This window comes from Phodopus roborovskii, unplaced genomic scaffold (genome assembly GCF_943737965.1).
Source record: "Phodopus roborovskii unplaced genomic scaffold, PHOROB, whole genome shotgun sequence".
Classification (NCBI taxonomy): Eukaryota; Metazoa; Chordata; class Mammalia; order Rodentia; family Cricetidae; genus Phodopus; species Phodopus roborovskii.
Window position 1 is genome coordinate 14202184 of NW_026126461.1, and position 16706 is coordinate 14218889.

The 16706-nt window shown below is 40.4% G+C and overlaps 1 protein-coding gene across 1 annotated transcript in view; it reads left to right on the forward strand.

Annotated features, from left to right (window-relative positions):
* Man2a1 (mannosidase alpha class 2A member 1) overlaps window positions 1-16706 on the forward strand; it is a 146372-nt gene that overhangs the window by 23955 nt on the left and 105711 nt on the right. Inside the window, exons 3-4 of the mRNA XM_051190883.1 lie at window positions 966-1110; window positions 12144-12315. Of these exons, the coding sequence (XP_051046840.1) occupies window positions 966-1110; window positions 12144-12315 (317 nt within the window). The remainder of the gene's footprint in view (window positions 1-965; window positions 1111-12143; window positions 12316-16706) is intronic.

Genomic DNA, 16706 nt, shown 5'->3' on the forward strand with positions numbered 1-16706 from the left:
GCAAGAGATAGATATTGTCTTAAAATACTCAGTAATCACTGTTACTTAATTTTCTGATACTTTTATTGTTTTGTAATATGTTAAGGTAATTTTAATAGCCTGTTCAATTTTAACAATTAAACTTTCCTTGGTTGTGCCGTCACATTGAATATTACAGAGAATATGAGGTATAAATGTAAAGTCCTGTGTTTTGGGTGGGACACTGTTTTTCTTTATGTCCAAAATCGATTACCACCTATGCGAACTATGCATTGAGAAGCTAGAAGACATGTACTTGGATTTTGAAATGAGGTCCCACTATGTAGAGACCCTCCTGCCTCAGCTTTATGCTGGCTCTGTAGGTGTATACCGATATACCTGGTTGTAGAAACACATTTGGCTACTTAAAAGTTAAATCTCAGCTTTAAAAAAATGCATTCCATGTTTATTTCAGAATAAAAAAGGTAAATGCAGCATTTGACAGACAGAAAAATAGATGTGAGTCTCGGCAAGATACAGATTTAGAAAGAAGGCCATTGAGACTCACTATGAATCTGGCAGCCCAAATGAAGAAAGAAGCCAAGTTGAGTATGCACTTTCAAGTGTTGAAGTATGTGGTCATAACCAAATTCCTCGAGAAATCTTCTGCTGTGTGTCTGTTTTCCTATTAAATCACCCGGCAGGAAAAGCAAGAGAGGGCAGAATTGTAACAAGTACACGAAATCACGTAATCACGTTTATCCAAAGCAGGTGGGGAGGGTCTGTTTGGCAGGGTAGTTCTGTAGCACCATCAGCCTTTCAAGCCTGGGAATGATGAGCAGATGGTTTTGGCCTTGAAAGTTTCAATTGGTTTTTACATAAACAGTTTTGTTTGATTACATGTTGGGGGGGGGGAAGCAAAGACTATCTTTGATCAATTATTGACCAGCGTTGAGTATAGACTAACAATGGTTACAGTTTAACCTTTTTTCTCTCCCGTTTTTTAGATGCTGGATGTTTATGATCTGATCCCTTTTGATAACCCAGATGGTGGGGTTTGGAAGCAAGGATTTGACATTAAGTATGAGTCTGACGAGTGGGACACTGAGCCCCTTCAAGTTTTTGTGGTGCCTCATTCCCACAATGACCCAGGTAAGCCTGCACTTCCAAGGGCTGCAGCAAGGCTGCCCGGCGCCCCGGCCGTGTATCAAGGGTCCGATAGAGCTCATGCCTCTCAGACTTCACAGATAGATATATTCTTCTTATGCCGTACTGTCATTTGACGGGCTCGTGGGCCATCACTGGGCAGTACTTGTCGTGCAGGAAACAAGGATGAACACAAGAATGATTTTGGGGACATGTATTTCAGGGTACTGTAGTTTATTTGTTGTATGGGAGGGATGGAGGGATAGTCATAAGTTAGGGACACTGATCATTCTTGTACAGGGCCCAAGTTCAATTCCAGAACCCACAGGCGGTTCACAGCCGTCGTACTTTCAGCTCCCAGAGATACTTCACCCTCTTCTGACATCAGCCAGTATGAGGTGCACACATGGACGTGCAGGCGAAGCATTCATACATATAAAGTAAGAGAAAACTAAAAAATACTTCATGAGAACATCACCAGATACTCCGCCTCAGGAAGGCAGAGTGTTCGCTAGAAGATTTGAGTGTAAGCAGGGGTTTGGGAGCTTTGGTGAATGGATCTGAGTCCTAGCCTGGACCAGAGTGAGATGACTTTAGGCAAGCCACTCAATCTCTCAGTGGATGGGGTTTTTTTTTTTTTCCGGTAGAATTAGGATGACAGTATCTTCCCAGGATGAAATGTAAAGGAATCCCGCATGACACAAAAATAGCTGCTATTATTGTAATTACTGTTATTTCACATGGAGACTTTATTTGTTGAGGCCAGTGACCCCCACCCCCAAGGTAAGGGGAAATTGCTATAATTTCAGTGGAGCACGTGATTATTTGATGTGCGATCTTGGTGGTGTGAATACGTAGCAGAGTGGATGCCCAGTGAATTTAGTACAGTATTTCTTGAGGCTGTATTTCTAAACACTTCTTTTTGAAGAACTTCCTTACCTTTCCCAAGAACTGAGTTCTTTCTAGTTCACCTGTTGCTTTCAAGGATTCTCTTTTCCTTCCTTCCTTCCTTCCTTCTTTCCTCCCTCCCTGCTTCCCTCCCTCTCTCTCTTCCTCCCTCTCTCCGTTTCCCTCTCTCTCCCTTCCTTCCTTCCCTCCTTCCTTCCTTTCCATGTGCATGTGTGACTACCTACTTCCATTCTTTGCTAGTTTACTGGATGTTCTCTTTCCTATGAAAACTTTCCATGATGCAAGTGCAACTTACAACGTTAGGTGTGAACACGATCCCTCCCTTTTCTCTCTCCATCTCTCTGAAGTCCTTTTCATCGTCTCCCATCCCCTCTGTGCTCCGTTGCCCCCAACTCCATGTCTTTGTTGCTCTGTGACCTGAGCACTCCACTGTGATATTAAAAGGTTTGCCAGGCAGGCCGCTGAATGCTTCGCAAATAATTAATGCTTAGAAGAGGTTGGTGGTGCCGTTCACTGCACAGGTGGTGCCATCTTGTCAAGGTGAGGAAGGCAGTGAGCGCGTTGGAATCCCTCATGTCGTGTTCACTGGATCTCTCTCTTGAGTAAACCTGAGTACACAGAACACGAGTCTCCTTGAATGTTGCTCATCCTTGGCCTAATACTTGGCAATAACTTTGTAAATACATACGCTCTTCTCTGAGCTGTCTACTATTCCTTACTACAGGCCCACACTGTACTTAATACTTGCACATATGCATGGGTGGAGAAATACACAGTGTTTGTGTTGAGCCTACACTGAGTTTCAGCTCCCCGAGGGCCAGGGCTTTGCGTTACAAACTGCCCTTTGTGGAACAGCTAGACCAGCAACTGACACCTAGTACCCATCATTTTAGTTTTCCTCACAAGCCATTGCAATAATAGTTGACCCTCTAGTTAGGGTCAAACGCTTGGCCTGTTGCTTGTCTCACATTTTGCATTAACTCCCTTCTTCTCTGGTGTCTCTCTATTTCTATTTCTTTAAGAAACGTTTATTGAGAAGGTCCTTTGCACTTTTTAGAGGAGCAGAAGTATTGAGCTCCTTGAGGGCAGGGATTTCTTAGATCCCTGTTTGTTTGCATTATAGTTGTTGTTGTAGTATGCTGTTTTGTGTGATGACATCTGTAATAACTGTTTCTTACTGCAATTAATGAATATATCTGTTGGTATCCTAGCAACCATAGTGAGATCTTTTGTCTCAGTAGAGGATGTTAATGACCCTAACCCTTAGGCCCTTCTTCACTTGAGTTAAAAAAAAAAATAGTGGTTAGAACAGATCCATTAAACCTAAAGTTTTTTTTTTTTTTGTCATGAAGCAAAATGACATAAAGAGAATCCACAGAGTTTTTAAATTATTTTCATATTCCCCCAACAAAAAATAGAATTATTGATAACCTAAATTATCCTGTGAAAAATGCAAACATTCAAATCATGAAAAATCATTGTCTTAATAGGAAGAAAACAGAAAACTATGTCAAAATATGACTGTAATGGGAAATCTTTGTAGAATACTCCCAAATGAATGTGCAATTAGGAAATTTACTTTCTAAATGAGATTTATAAAAAGTTGTTTGCATTTTCTGCAGCAACAACTTAAAACAAGTTTAGACTCAGTATTTTGTTTCATCAGTGGGTTTATGTCTGCTGGGAATGGAAATATTTGAAATAGATTTTTAAACAAATCTTGTATTTGTCCCTTAACAAAGAATTTGTGGTGTCTGTATATGCACGCATACATAGATACACACATGTGTGTGCAGATCATTTCTGTTTTGGGATGAGTTAGTATTAGTAGGTAAGACAAGATAAATTCTAAAAAACAGTATCTTAATAAATTTCCTAAATAAGTCTTCTTCCAGTCCACAAGGATATGACATACAGCATTCAAATGGTTTACATGAATTAAAACAAAATAGGAAACGAGTTGTTAGGTAAATGCTGATAGCTCTGTACTGTTATGGATTTGAAAAGTTTTGAATCATAGACCATGAAATTAAATATGAGTTGATGGATACATGTTCATGTTATATTTAATAAGCTGATTAGAACACAATTACAGCACCTTTGTATCTACAATCTTAATTCTTCACTTCCCACTAGTTAAACTGCCAAAATATTTGGTTAATTTTCCTTCAGAGAAATCACAGTGTGTAGAGAAAAGATAAGGTGTACTGAATGGAAGCTTGAACAGCATATTGTCAGTGAGGCAGTTTGGAAAATGAACACTAGACAGCGATCCCCTTATGGCATAACTCTACAATAGTAGGGAGAGCTAGCCCCTCAAATTATACTGGCAAACAGTTTTCTTTAGAAAATATTGATTTAATGAATGATGGCATTTTGCCCATTTTTAAAGCTAAGAGAATACGTGTGTGTGTTTAGTGTTACATAATAATTAGAAATAGATTTGTTAAAAAAGAAATAGATGTGTTTATACATCGGTGGCTAAAGTTCAAAAAGAATAAAAACATGAAATCACAGTCTGAATTTCAAAGACTTTCATTTAAATATTACACTGTTGGAATTGAAAACTGTTTGGCCAGCCGTTGATGGTGAATGTCTATGTATATCAGAGCAGAGAGCAGAACCGGGAGGTGGTCCGCAGCGGGGGCATCTGGGGCATCTGGTGTCAGTGGGGGAGAAGTCCAACTCTGTTTAGCTGGTGCAGGATAAACTGTGCTCTTTGATCTAGACAACCATTATGGACATGTCCAATCCCCTCAGCCTGCATAGCATGAAGACAAACGGAGAGGTAGGGCTGTCTGTTCACCCTGCACCAAGGAAGAGGAGGTAGGACACTGTCACATTTGAGGGTGTAGTAATTTGTTGGAAGTCAGTCAGTGATAAATGCTCAGGGTAGTCTCATACTGAAGTCCATGTTGTCCCCATTGGCCATCCTGTTCCTTAAGACATTCATTTCAATCAAATAGGTTCATCTTTTCTTTTCTTTTAAAATTGGAGTAGCCAATTTAGCACATTTGTCTAGATTTCTGGGTTATTAATAAAGTAGCTAAAAATTCAGGACACTCAGTCAAACTTGAATTTCTAGTAAACAATGGATAGTTGTGTGTGTGTGTTGTGTGTGTGGTTGTGTGTGTTTGTGTGTATCCCAAGTTTTAAGTCAGTCATATTTATATTAAGTCTTTACTTGCAGTTTATTTGAAGTTCAGATTTAACTTGACATCTTGTATTTTATCTGAATGATAGCGTCTGAGAATTAAATAGCACACAACTTTGTGGAATTGTGTGTTTAAGAGATATCCAAAGGGGGTGATTTGGTCTATCTGTGCCCCCTTCATTCTCGAGGAAGACATGTCGATTGCCCTTGTGAGATGTGGGAGATCGTTGTACATCTTGTTTCATTTCAGTCTCCATCTGTTTTCCTAGCACGACTGTGTGACAACTCACCAATGCCCAAGTAATAAAAGTTGGTGTGGCCACTTAGGTTCATGTTCCAGGCATTTGGCCCCGCCCGGGGCATTTTACATATATTAAAACCACCACACAGAGCCACGATAATTCTACAGCATTGCCCTCATTTCTTAGAAAAAAGTCAGGAGAAAGGACTAGGGATCTGCCCATGGCAGAGTGAACTTGGCACTTGTGACATTGGCTTCTGAACCATGACTTGAGGTTTGTTCTTTAATATAAAACTAGCACTCCTGGCTAACACTCCTGAAGCCACAGGCAGAGCATCTGCGAGGAAATTAAGTACTGTCACGGCTCACATCATCTATGCTGGTAATACCAAACACAAAAAATTATGTTTATTAACTATCTTGCAAAAGTGGACATATACACATCCCTGTGCTGTTTCCTAGTCTTTTTTCTTTTGATTTATTCCAATTAATATGGATGTCTCTGTCTGTAAATACACCGCCTCCCTAATTGCTGCTTTATTCATTATGGCTAGAAGTGAGTTAGAAGCAGTATTTTCCAGCTTTTAAAGTGACTTGCAGAAACTGTGATGCTTTGCACAGCTTGTGTGTGACTCCATCTGAATAACCCACACATACACCACAAGAGTGATCCATCAATGTCTTTTTCTAACATCCCTGCCCATACTTTTGAGCAACTACTCTCCACGTGGGGAGGTGCTGGTGATGTTCACAGAGTCCCCTTAGCAGGGAAGAGGGGTAAGCTTCATACAGATGGATAACTTCTTTGGGAGCCTGATCTCATAGTTTTTGGTATCAGATAGCAAGGTACACAGGTGTCTTTAATGGGCACTTAGGCAGGCAGCAGGGTGAGGATCCCAGGCATTACTCAGCTGCAGGAAGAGCCCACCTTCAGCTGTTGAAAGCGGTAATCGGTTTTGTGGTATGGGGGTGAAATTAGGAACCTCTTAGATGGTTACAGTATTGCTGGAGTGAAGCTGATAATGCTTAGGAACCTCTTAGATGGTTACAGTGTTGCTGGAGTGAAGCTGATAGACTTAGAAACCTCTTAGATGACATGGAGCCACCTAGAAGAAAGGTTATCTTCCTTTGGAATCCCAAGTTCAAAGCGTTTAGAATCAGAGAGCAATGAGCAAGTTTGTAGGTGTGCAGAGTCTTTGGAGGGGCCCTCGCCTCACTTTGGGCACTCTTCACATCCTGGAAACTTTTCCTCAGCCTGGAAGTTCTAACATTGCCCTCCTGCTTCCTTCAGTGCATTTCTCCCCTGCTTTGTAACTTTGTAACCATTTTAAACAGCTGTAGCAGCCGTCTTGTTTCCTGCTCTTCTGTTTCAACCTTACCTTTTAGTTTATGCCTAACACTCAGAGCAGACAGGTGCCAGCGATGATGGAACACCTTGACGTCTTCCCTCCTATGTTCTTGTAATAGGAAAAGGCAGGGTTTAGAAGAAGTGCCTCACTTCTGTTTTTATTAAATTGCCTGCCATATTCTAGTCATGTGTCCTGCAGTGCAACTATGCCTACCTGGTGGCTGTGCCCCGGCACACCTGTGGTTGATTGTGTGTCCCTGTGCTCTTGCTCTGTCAGATGATACACATTCTCAGACTTCTCTTGCCCTGCTAGCACTCCATCTTTACTCTGTCCCCACAGCATCCTCTTTGTAGAATCTGTTTTCATTTAGCTTTACCTTATTACTTACTTAGCTCTTATTAGATACTCAATACATGTTTGAATGAGTAAACTGGAATGTTAATTAAAGCTCTTCCAGTTTATTAGGGGGACAGAAGAGTCCAATTTATAATAGAAACATTGGAATTAAAATTAATCAGCAGCATAATCAAATAATGGTAATAACAATTACGATTATATGCTGTCCCTTAAGTACAAGGTTGGATGTTGCAGTTTGATACTGAAGGATTAACAAGTGATGGGAGAAACTTCTTAATTATTTTTTGATAGAAAATAACTTTATTACTAACATAAAGAAAGTTTTTTTTAAGCTGCAAACTCCCTTTGTATTTATTTTTTAAATTTGAGGATACTGTTACAATACAATGGAAATAACTTCAAGTTTAAGTTGCTGGGTTTTTTTTTTTTTAAATGTGATCACCACTATGTCATTTACCTGACTATAAACTGTCAACTCAAAATCTTTCCATGAATTCCTAAAAGTTGGTGATTATTTAAACTTTTGAGTGCAATTAATGTTATATTTAAAAAGTGACTACAGCTGTGAGCCTCACAATGTCACAGTGATATTAAGAGAGGTTCCCTTTTTTTTTTTTTTTAATTTTTTTTCTTTTTTCTTTTTTTTGGTAATTTTATGCCTACTAGAGGTCCTTCCTTTCCCCTTCTTAGATGCAAGGTCTCTCTATGTAGCCTTGACTGTCCTGAAACTCACTATGTAGATCAGGCTGACTTGAAGTCACAGATTCCTTCCTGTCCCTGTCTCCAATGTGCTGGGAATACAGATGTGCACCACTCCACCTGGCCTGCTAGAAACTTTTCGAGGGATAGCGGAGCAGTGTGGGGACACCGGGCGGGCAGTGACTAGGGTAGCAGACACATGTCAAAGTTGGCTGTAGTAAGTGGTGCGTTCGGCTCCATTCTAGCTGAATACGTGTTCATATGTAACCCATGAGCTTTATGTTTCGCTCATCTGTCACACACATACTCAGCGCTTTTAGATTCATGAGACTTGGTTCCTTTGAAGTTCTAGTTGTGGATGCTCAGTCCTGCTTCTAAACTTGTCAGGAACTGGGGCCAAAATACACAAAGGCCCACAGTCTTCTTTCTAAATATTTAAAAGTTATAAATGAAAGAAAGAGACTGCAGAGAGATGAGGAGATGAGAAGAGAGGAGACAAGGAAGGCCTTCTGCTTACCTGAAGAAATAGAAGTAGCCCGGGGTCAGCTGGATCGAATGTGGGTGTAGAGTTCTCAGGACACAGTTTCTCACAGAAATATTTGGCCATGGCATATTTGGGAAGAGAAACCTGCAGGGTAGCCAAACTGTCTTTCTGCCCAGATCTGGGTGTGTCCCCATCCAATAAGAGCTGAGCTTGTGACAGTATAGTGCTGTCTACTCACTGTAGAATGGCGTCTCCTGGATACTCCCAGGTCTGAAGGTCTTACAGTAGGGCTGAGTATCTTAACAAGGAAGGACTTACAAAAGGGACCTAGCAGGCTGTCAGTCAGCTTGGCGCTGTTGGACTCTGATATTTAGGCTGTGGGCCTTAGTGAGCAGCGCACACTCTGACTGGGCAAGTTCTTTGCCTTGGGGTACTAGCGTAGAAAGGGGTGTGATCAATGGAACAATGAGGAAATATTTCTGGAGCCCTGTTCTCTGGCCAGGCAACTTTTGCCCGGGTTGTGGGTGGTGGGATGGGGTGGGCTGGGGGAAGGTAGTACTGTGTATGAATGGCATGTCCTCTTAAGAGGACTGGATCTCTAGGCTTCTAAGCTGTGATCCAGAGTTCAAAATACAAAAATACAAAGCCTGATTTGCCAGTGGATAAGTACTAGGTTGCTTAATTGCACATAAAAAACAGACAATTGGGCTTTCAACTTCATTAGATTTATTTTTAAATTTTAGAACTTAAAAATTAGTGGCATTGAATTGGGATTATACCTTTTTTTGTAGAACTTCTAATTTCTCACTCATTTAGTTTATTTTGAACTCATTTAAAACAGCTGTTAGTTCTTATAAGGGTGATAGCATTGTTTGAGGGAAAATGGATTAAAGGAAGTGTATTCTAGTCCTGGTTCACTTTCCTAGTGTACTAAAGGGAAAGAGGAAAACTGTACTGACCACTTAGGTAAATCAGCTTGCAACTCAGAGTCCTCAGATTATTAAATCTAGAGGTAGTAATGTAATTACACATTGCAAAAATTCATCCCATGCAGCTTTGCATAAAAACATTATCTTTCTGATTGGTCTCACGTTAATATGCAATTGTAGTTTTTATAGTAATTTAGAGGAAGAAAGAACCAATTCTGAGTAAAAAGGAATACTTGATTAGTCTATTGTATAAGAGCAATAAAAGCTAATTTACTGTTATATTACTCAATATTGAAAGCTGCAAGAAACTCAATTCTTTATTCATTAATTATGCTATATTGTAGCATTATTAGTATCAATTATAGATGAGTTTTATGGAAGACTTTTAAGTTGAAGTCTTTGAGTTGTATTTTGCCTCATGTAAATATCTTTGACATATTTGCTGCTTGATTGTTGAAGGTCAAATGAGGTATCGAAGGCGGATTGGGTGAATCAGTCACCATAGTTTCTCTATGAAAACTCTTGTGGTAAACTGTCTTTGGAATGCAGCCATCTCGTTAGTAACAAGTTCCAGCTGTTGGAAATATGTAGTTGTACTTTTGCAAAAGTCTTTCACCTATTGATAAAAAATAGCCCTTCTTACTTTGCCTGTTAGGCTAGATTATGGGAGTTTGTTTTTGTTTTTGTTTAGTTTTTTTTTTTTTTTAATTAATTTTCGAGGCTTTACTTTGCCCAGAGTTCCGCAGTTTTGTCCATGGGCAAGTAATTGACCTTTACTAAAATTGAGGCAAGAGGTAGATGTGTCATTTTAAAGATGATAATTCTAATTGAGCCCTTCAGGGAGTTTTAACAGTCCTTGTTCTGCACATTACGATCATGGTATAGAAGTCCATTTGCTTTTACATCTGTGAATTCAGCTTAGTCTTGTGCTGTGTAGGTGGATATAGAATATTAAATCAAACATTATGATGGGAGTTGATAAATCGATATAGTTTTTGGAAAGCGGTGGCATTATTAGTTCTGAGGCCACATTAGTCTTCCAGCCTCTGTAACAGACTGAGTGGCTGCAGCTTGCTCATCCAGAGACTGGAAGGTGTTTTGGACTTTCTCCTTGGCTTTAATGACCTGTGGTTTCACCTGTACTGCCAAGTTTCTCTGTGTGTGCCCGGTCCTAATATTTTTTAAGATTAAGATTCCCTTTCCTTACATTATTTTACCGTAATAAACCATTTGAAGGCCTCATCTCCAATTCAGTCTCTTTCGGAAGCAGGAGGAGTTAGGATTTCTCCCGACACAGAATTGTCTTTTTAAATTTTGCCTTTCCCTCTTTGGACACTACAAATGGGAAAGCTCAATGTCAGGCATTGACAGGAAAAAAGAAAACCAGCTACTCTGTTATCTTTCAGGTTCCGTGTGACATCTTCCAAGGTTAGTCTTGGAAGTACTCACACCCTCAAACTCAGGAATGTTGGGATGGACATCCTCACGTAAGGGTAGATAGCTGTTTCTTTGTTCCCTTCTGGGACTCTCGACATAGGTCCTGGCCCTGTGTCTGATGCAGGCTTGGAGTTAGTGCCTGCTGAAACACAATGGGATTCCTTGTACACCGCTGCTGCCCAAGGCACCCTGGAGTTTGCTGAAGGCAAAGGGTTTTCAGTCTAACATGGGAAAGTAAAGCATCCAGAAAGCCTTCTTTGGTGACAAACCAGCTCAAATGTGCCCTAGACTGAGACAGCCTTAGAAAAAAAAATTTGACATTGTATTCTTGTTTGGCTCCTAGTGACACACCCGAATATTGCAGGTGTCCAGCACCTGGGAGAAATTGTCACAGCTGCAATGCCTCTTTCAGATGCATCTGCTTCAGAATACACTGTTAAAAGAAGCATATGATATGCGCTCCCCCAACAAGGTTTTTCTTTTTGCTTTTCTTTCCCCCCACTAGCAGACGCAATATAGTGTTAGGTTAATCATAGGCAGGCAGAATTGCTCTTTGCACTCACTACACTTCGGGTCGGTCTCTTGAATGTGTGAATTTTGGTAACAGTTGAACAGTAGCTCTTCCCTTTAAGGTTTTATACCTGAGAACAAATCATCCTCCCCAGGTTTGGTTCACCGTGTCTGTCACCAGTCTGCACAATCGGTGGCCACGTGGATGGTAGCCTTTGACATTCTGTCATCCATCTGGTATACCTGAGCTTGGCTTGTGAGTCTTGTTTAGCATGTTTCCTATACCAGAGTGTCATGATTTGGGGGAACAATTTCCAAGTTATTTGGGGACTAGTAGGATAAATTAGGGAACCGAGGATCCTCTCGGGGGTGGGGAAACATTAACACATTCTTCACCTTTGTTGTTTTGTTAGTGTTCCTTTGTGTTCCTAGATGGTTCCATGATGGGAACAAATACTGAACTATGCTCAGTATTCATATCAGCTCTGTAATCACTATATGCTTTGCTGGGAGTGTTGGGGTCTAGTTTGGATTTGCCTTGCTTTGTTTCATATTGGATGGTTGGGGATTTCAGATGTATGAGGGTACAATTTTGATCCCGATTTATGAGAATACAGTTAGTACTATTTAGACTTTTTAAATCTAGGGTAAAAAAAAATTCATACTTAGAAATAAGTATTGGAATTAATGGTTAAATATAAGTAACTGATTTTTTTTTTTCTTTTTAAAAGTCAGTTCATTGTTTTCTTTTTTGTGACTGAATAGTTCATCATTTTGGTGACAGTAGGTTTTTAGTTCCCTCTCAACCAAAAGAGGATTTTATTAATCGAACACACTGTTAGCTTTAAAAACGTGGGCTCTATTTGAATGAAAGAGTTAAGGGTATCCAATAGTAATTTGGTGGAATGTGACTAAGTTGAAATCAGCCATATCAATCGGACCTTTGTGGTGTATTTGTGTCTTGATTTAGGTTGGTTGAAGACTTTCAATGACTACTTTAGAGACAAGACTCAGCATATTTTTAATAACATGGTCCTAAAGCTGAAAGAAGACTCAAGCAGGAAGTTTATGTGGTCTGAGATCTCTTACCTTTCAAAATGGTGGGATATTATAGATATTCCGAAGAAGGAAGCTGTTAAAAGGTTTGTCTCAACTTTTTTTTTAAATTTAGTAATATTAAAAATCTGTAACAAATGTGGAGTTTTTAGGAGGTGAACTTTCAGCTTTATAGCTGAAATTCAGTATATTTCACATCTTGTGTAAGTTGATTTTGGTTTATTCCTAAGAAAGCGAAGCAAAGTCTCTTCATTGAAACCCTTGTCCTAGAGGTGGCTTGCTAGGTCGGAGGAGTTGGTATTTCATGGGCCTTTCAGAAGGGTCACTGCCCAGTTGTCTAAACATACATGTGCCAATGTGTCTGTCTCTTTTCAGCTATGGAACTTGTGAAAACCATGGCCAACATGTCTGAAAAATATTTTTTTTTTTTTTTTTTTGCCAATAATTTTCTCATATGAACAAAGATACTTGTTTTTTGTTTTGTTTTTGTGGCTTGAGTCTGATTTGTAGGGATGTATTTTCTGAAGGTTTTATTTTCTAATTAGTTCGTGATATAGAGACTAACCTTTATGTAGTCAAATTGTCGGTCTGTTTCTTTTGCTGTTGCGTCTTTCAGAGTTAGGTTTTCCTCAATCCACTGTTAAGGTAATGCTAGTATTCTTTTTAACCCTCGGTGCATTTATTTGGAAGAGTTAGGCACTGTCGGGGATTGTTTGTTTACCATCCCCGTGTAGCCCTTGGTCACGTCGTCACTGTTCTGAGTGCTGCCGGTCATAACTGACAATCCTCTCTGCAGTTCTGTGAAGTCCAGGGCGCGGCTCACTAAGAGTCACTGCGCTACTTGTAACACAGGACTGGTGGTCCACCCTGCCCAGGCTGTGTACCTGCTGAGCCCTGTGTACAGGAGGCGCTCTTCTCAGTGTTTTAAAAGCTCTTCTTCTTATTTATTTTATGTGCACTGGTGCTTTGCCTGCATGTGTGTCTGTCTGTGTGGGAGTTACAGCTGTGAGCTGCCATATAGGTGCCGAGCATTGAACCCGGGTCCTCTGGAAGAGCAGTCAGTGCCCTTAACTGCTGAGCCGTCTCTCCTGCACACTTCGCTGAGTCTTAAATGTGTCCACCGTTTTCTACTGCTAGTGTCATGTTTAGTGTACTAAAATATTCACTGGCTTGGGCTTTCCGGTCTGTGTCGTGGATGACATTTGTCTAAAATTATTGCAATTTGATAATGTTTCAAAAACTGGCAGTTTAAATCTTGTCTTTCTGTATTGAAAAAAAACCTTTTAATAAGTAACAATTTAATTTTCCCGAAGGGTTTTAGAATTAATTTACATTTCTTTCTACCTCATCAAAAAATATCTTTAGATTTTAATGGGTTGACATGAACATTTAAAGATAATTTGAGGAGAATTGATGACTATCCTTCATTGGAGAGTATTTTTTCTCAGTGGTAACAGCCTCACATAGTTGGCTAGGAGAGAGATACAGCCTTCGAGGACAGGGAGTAAATAAACCGGGGAATCACCGTGGCCATAGGAGAACCAGGCTTCCTCCTTAGACAAGTGCTGCCATAGCAACCAGAGTTGACAGGATCCAGTTAGCACAAGAGAATCTACAATCTGCAATCCCAAAGTGTTATATAATGTATCTCGACTTTCTAAGTTGAAATATTCGCAATGCCTTAGATTACCATCATGTTCTCTCTCCCTCACACACAGGGTGAGTGGGAGAGGACAGACCGATACCGATAGAGACAGAGGTATGTGTACACACAGAGAGGAAGAGAGAGGAGAGAGAGAACACCAAGCAGCACTCTGATTACACGGATTGGATTTATCCACCCTTTGGTGTTTTTGACAATTTGAACTCATAAAATTACATAGAGCCAGCGAGTGCTTTTATCGCTAGCTCTAAAGAACTGAAACTTAAGAAGCTTTGTTTACATCTTACTCATTGATACATACTTTCTGAAAAGTATGAGAAATTTTATTGAAATTGCTTAAATTTGATGAATTCATCCCGTTTGTAGTTTTGTTTTCAAAATTATTTATCTGATTTTTTAAAATGCATTTTAAAACTAGACTGGTGAAAACACTTTATTATTTTTGTTGGGTTTTGTGAGCACCAGTAACACCCAGAATGACTTTGTAGACTGCAGGGTTACCCGCTTTCTTTTCTGCTCTCATATCATTTTTTTCTTCTTCTTGTTTGCACACACAAGAGCTCTGGAAAGGAGACCCAGGGAGGGCACAGTTCAGTTTGTCCATGTAGTCTCAGTTGGTAAAGAGCTGCACACGTTACAAAAAACCTGTCAGCTTCTTTGTATCAGATGTGGAACATGCTCCTGGATGTGGGCGGCAGGAGGAGGACAGAACCAGTTACTGTGTAACTGTGGCAAGTGTTTTTTCTGAGATCTGATATAAACGTGTGCTGATATAAACGTGTGCGGAGGGTATGCGTGAGTATGCCTGACATCATGATGAGCCATGGGCGCCGGTCAGCATCCTTGTGTGCAGCCCTGCAGGGCCTGCGTTGTTCACCTACTTCTTCACAGGAACTAAATTGTACGGAGGCAATTGTATGGATTCAGTCATCACTTTGGAACAAATTTTAGTTTCCTCTCACGTTGATGTTTGTTTTTTTGTTTATGTGTTGTGCGTGCACATGCAGAGGTCAGAGGACAACTCTGAGTGGTGGGGATTGGTTCTGTCTGCTCTGTTCCTGGAGATTGAACTCGGGTCACCAGGCTTGATAGTGAGCATCTTTACACATCGACCCATCACCCCGGCCTGTTTCTCATTCCTAAAGCAGCTGTGCATAGCAGAACTGGCAGTGTTTCTTGCTACTGTTTTCTTGACAGCTTCTCTTTGTCTCCTTTGTGCTTGGTCCTTTTGCTCACTCCTTTATCCGTCTGCCTGTCCCTTAGTCCCTCAGTCCACCCATCTACCCACCCACCTACCAGACAGTCCTGAAAGTCAGATATAGGGCAGGGGCTGAGAAGCTCTGTATCGATTCTTTTTCGTATGAGTCAGCTGTGTCTTTCAGCAGTGAAGAATTGGTTTTCCTTTAGGTGGCTAGTATTGCTGTCACTGCCACTTTGTTGTGGTCCCTTTTTACTGTCAGGATCAGAGCAGCCAGTTTGCAATGGTAGGTGTGGAAAGGCTGAGTATGGTGGCCAGGCTGCCTGGGTTCAAATCCTGACAATTTTCATGATTTTGGGCAAGTTATTTATTTTTTCTGTGTTGCCGAGTATTTGTCATACGGAGTTAACATTGGGGCCTGTGCTGTTGGATTTTCATTATTTTTTCTGTTCTGTAGAGTATTTGTCAAGTGGAGTTAACGTTGGACCTATTCTGTTGGGTTTTTATGAGAATTGAATTAACATAGATACGATGCTTGATACATTTTATTATTATTTTTGCAGAGCTGAGAATTGAACTCAGGGCTTCTCATGTACTAAACAAGTCCTCTGCTACACACACTTATGTGTATCCCTAGCCTGACAGAAACTTTTTAAACTTCCTAATAAATATTAGTGGCTCCTATTTTTGTAACTTTATTTTCTACTTTGACTATTTTTCTTGGACATGTTATGTAACTTTTAGTTCTGAAGTCATCTTGCAAGCATTCATCTTTTAATAGGAAGTTAATTATAAATTTATGTTTTTGTTCTGTCTTTTAAAAGCTTGCTTATATAATGCTTCATTGAAGATTTTCTTTTTTGTCCTGTGCTCAAATGCTTTTTAGTATTTAAAAACATGAAATTCCAAGTTCTCATCAAGTTATTTATCTAGGTGCTTGTAACTTTTTACTGTATTCCATGGGGAGCCTGACTTCTTCAACATGTGTGTGTGCTGTCCTTGTGTGTGTGTGTGTGTGTGTGTGTGTGTGTGTGCAGTCCTCATGCGTGTGCAATCCTCACGTGTGTGCAGGTCTCGCTGAATGCTGCTGTAGTCCCATTTGTCTTAGAGCCTGCTGTCTGACCCCAAGTCTAGCTTCTTTTGTTTTCCTTCCCGTGTTCGTCTTTTGCACTGGGGCCTTCTCAAGGGTGCTCCAGCCCAGTTCTCCATGAGTGTACCTCTTCCTCACGTTGAATGCTTTGCCTTAACTTTAATTATGTATGATTGTGCATGAGGCCAAGTATTCATGTTCACTCTTGAGTGGAAACAGGTTTATCCATACCTGGAATTTGCTGGCAAATTCAGAGTAAAGTGCTTAGCAGCTCTTGCTTCTCTGTTGAAATGTTGCCAGTTTCCTTGCTGTGTTTATCACACAACTTACTGCATGAGTTCAACTGTTTGTTTTGGAAAATGTTCTCTCAGACAAGTCCAGCTCTCCACCACTCTGCCCTTGGCCAGACAGGTCAGGAAAGATCTGGACTGTTACTCTGCATATCAGTTTTCAGGGCTTTCAGTCCTAGGTGAGACGAGGAGGGTTGACAAACGGAGGTGTGTTGACAAACGGAGGTGTGTACCTC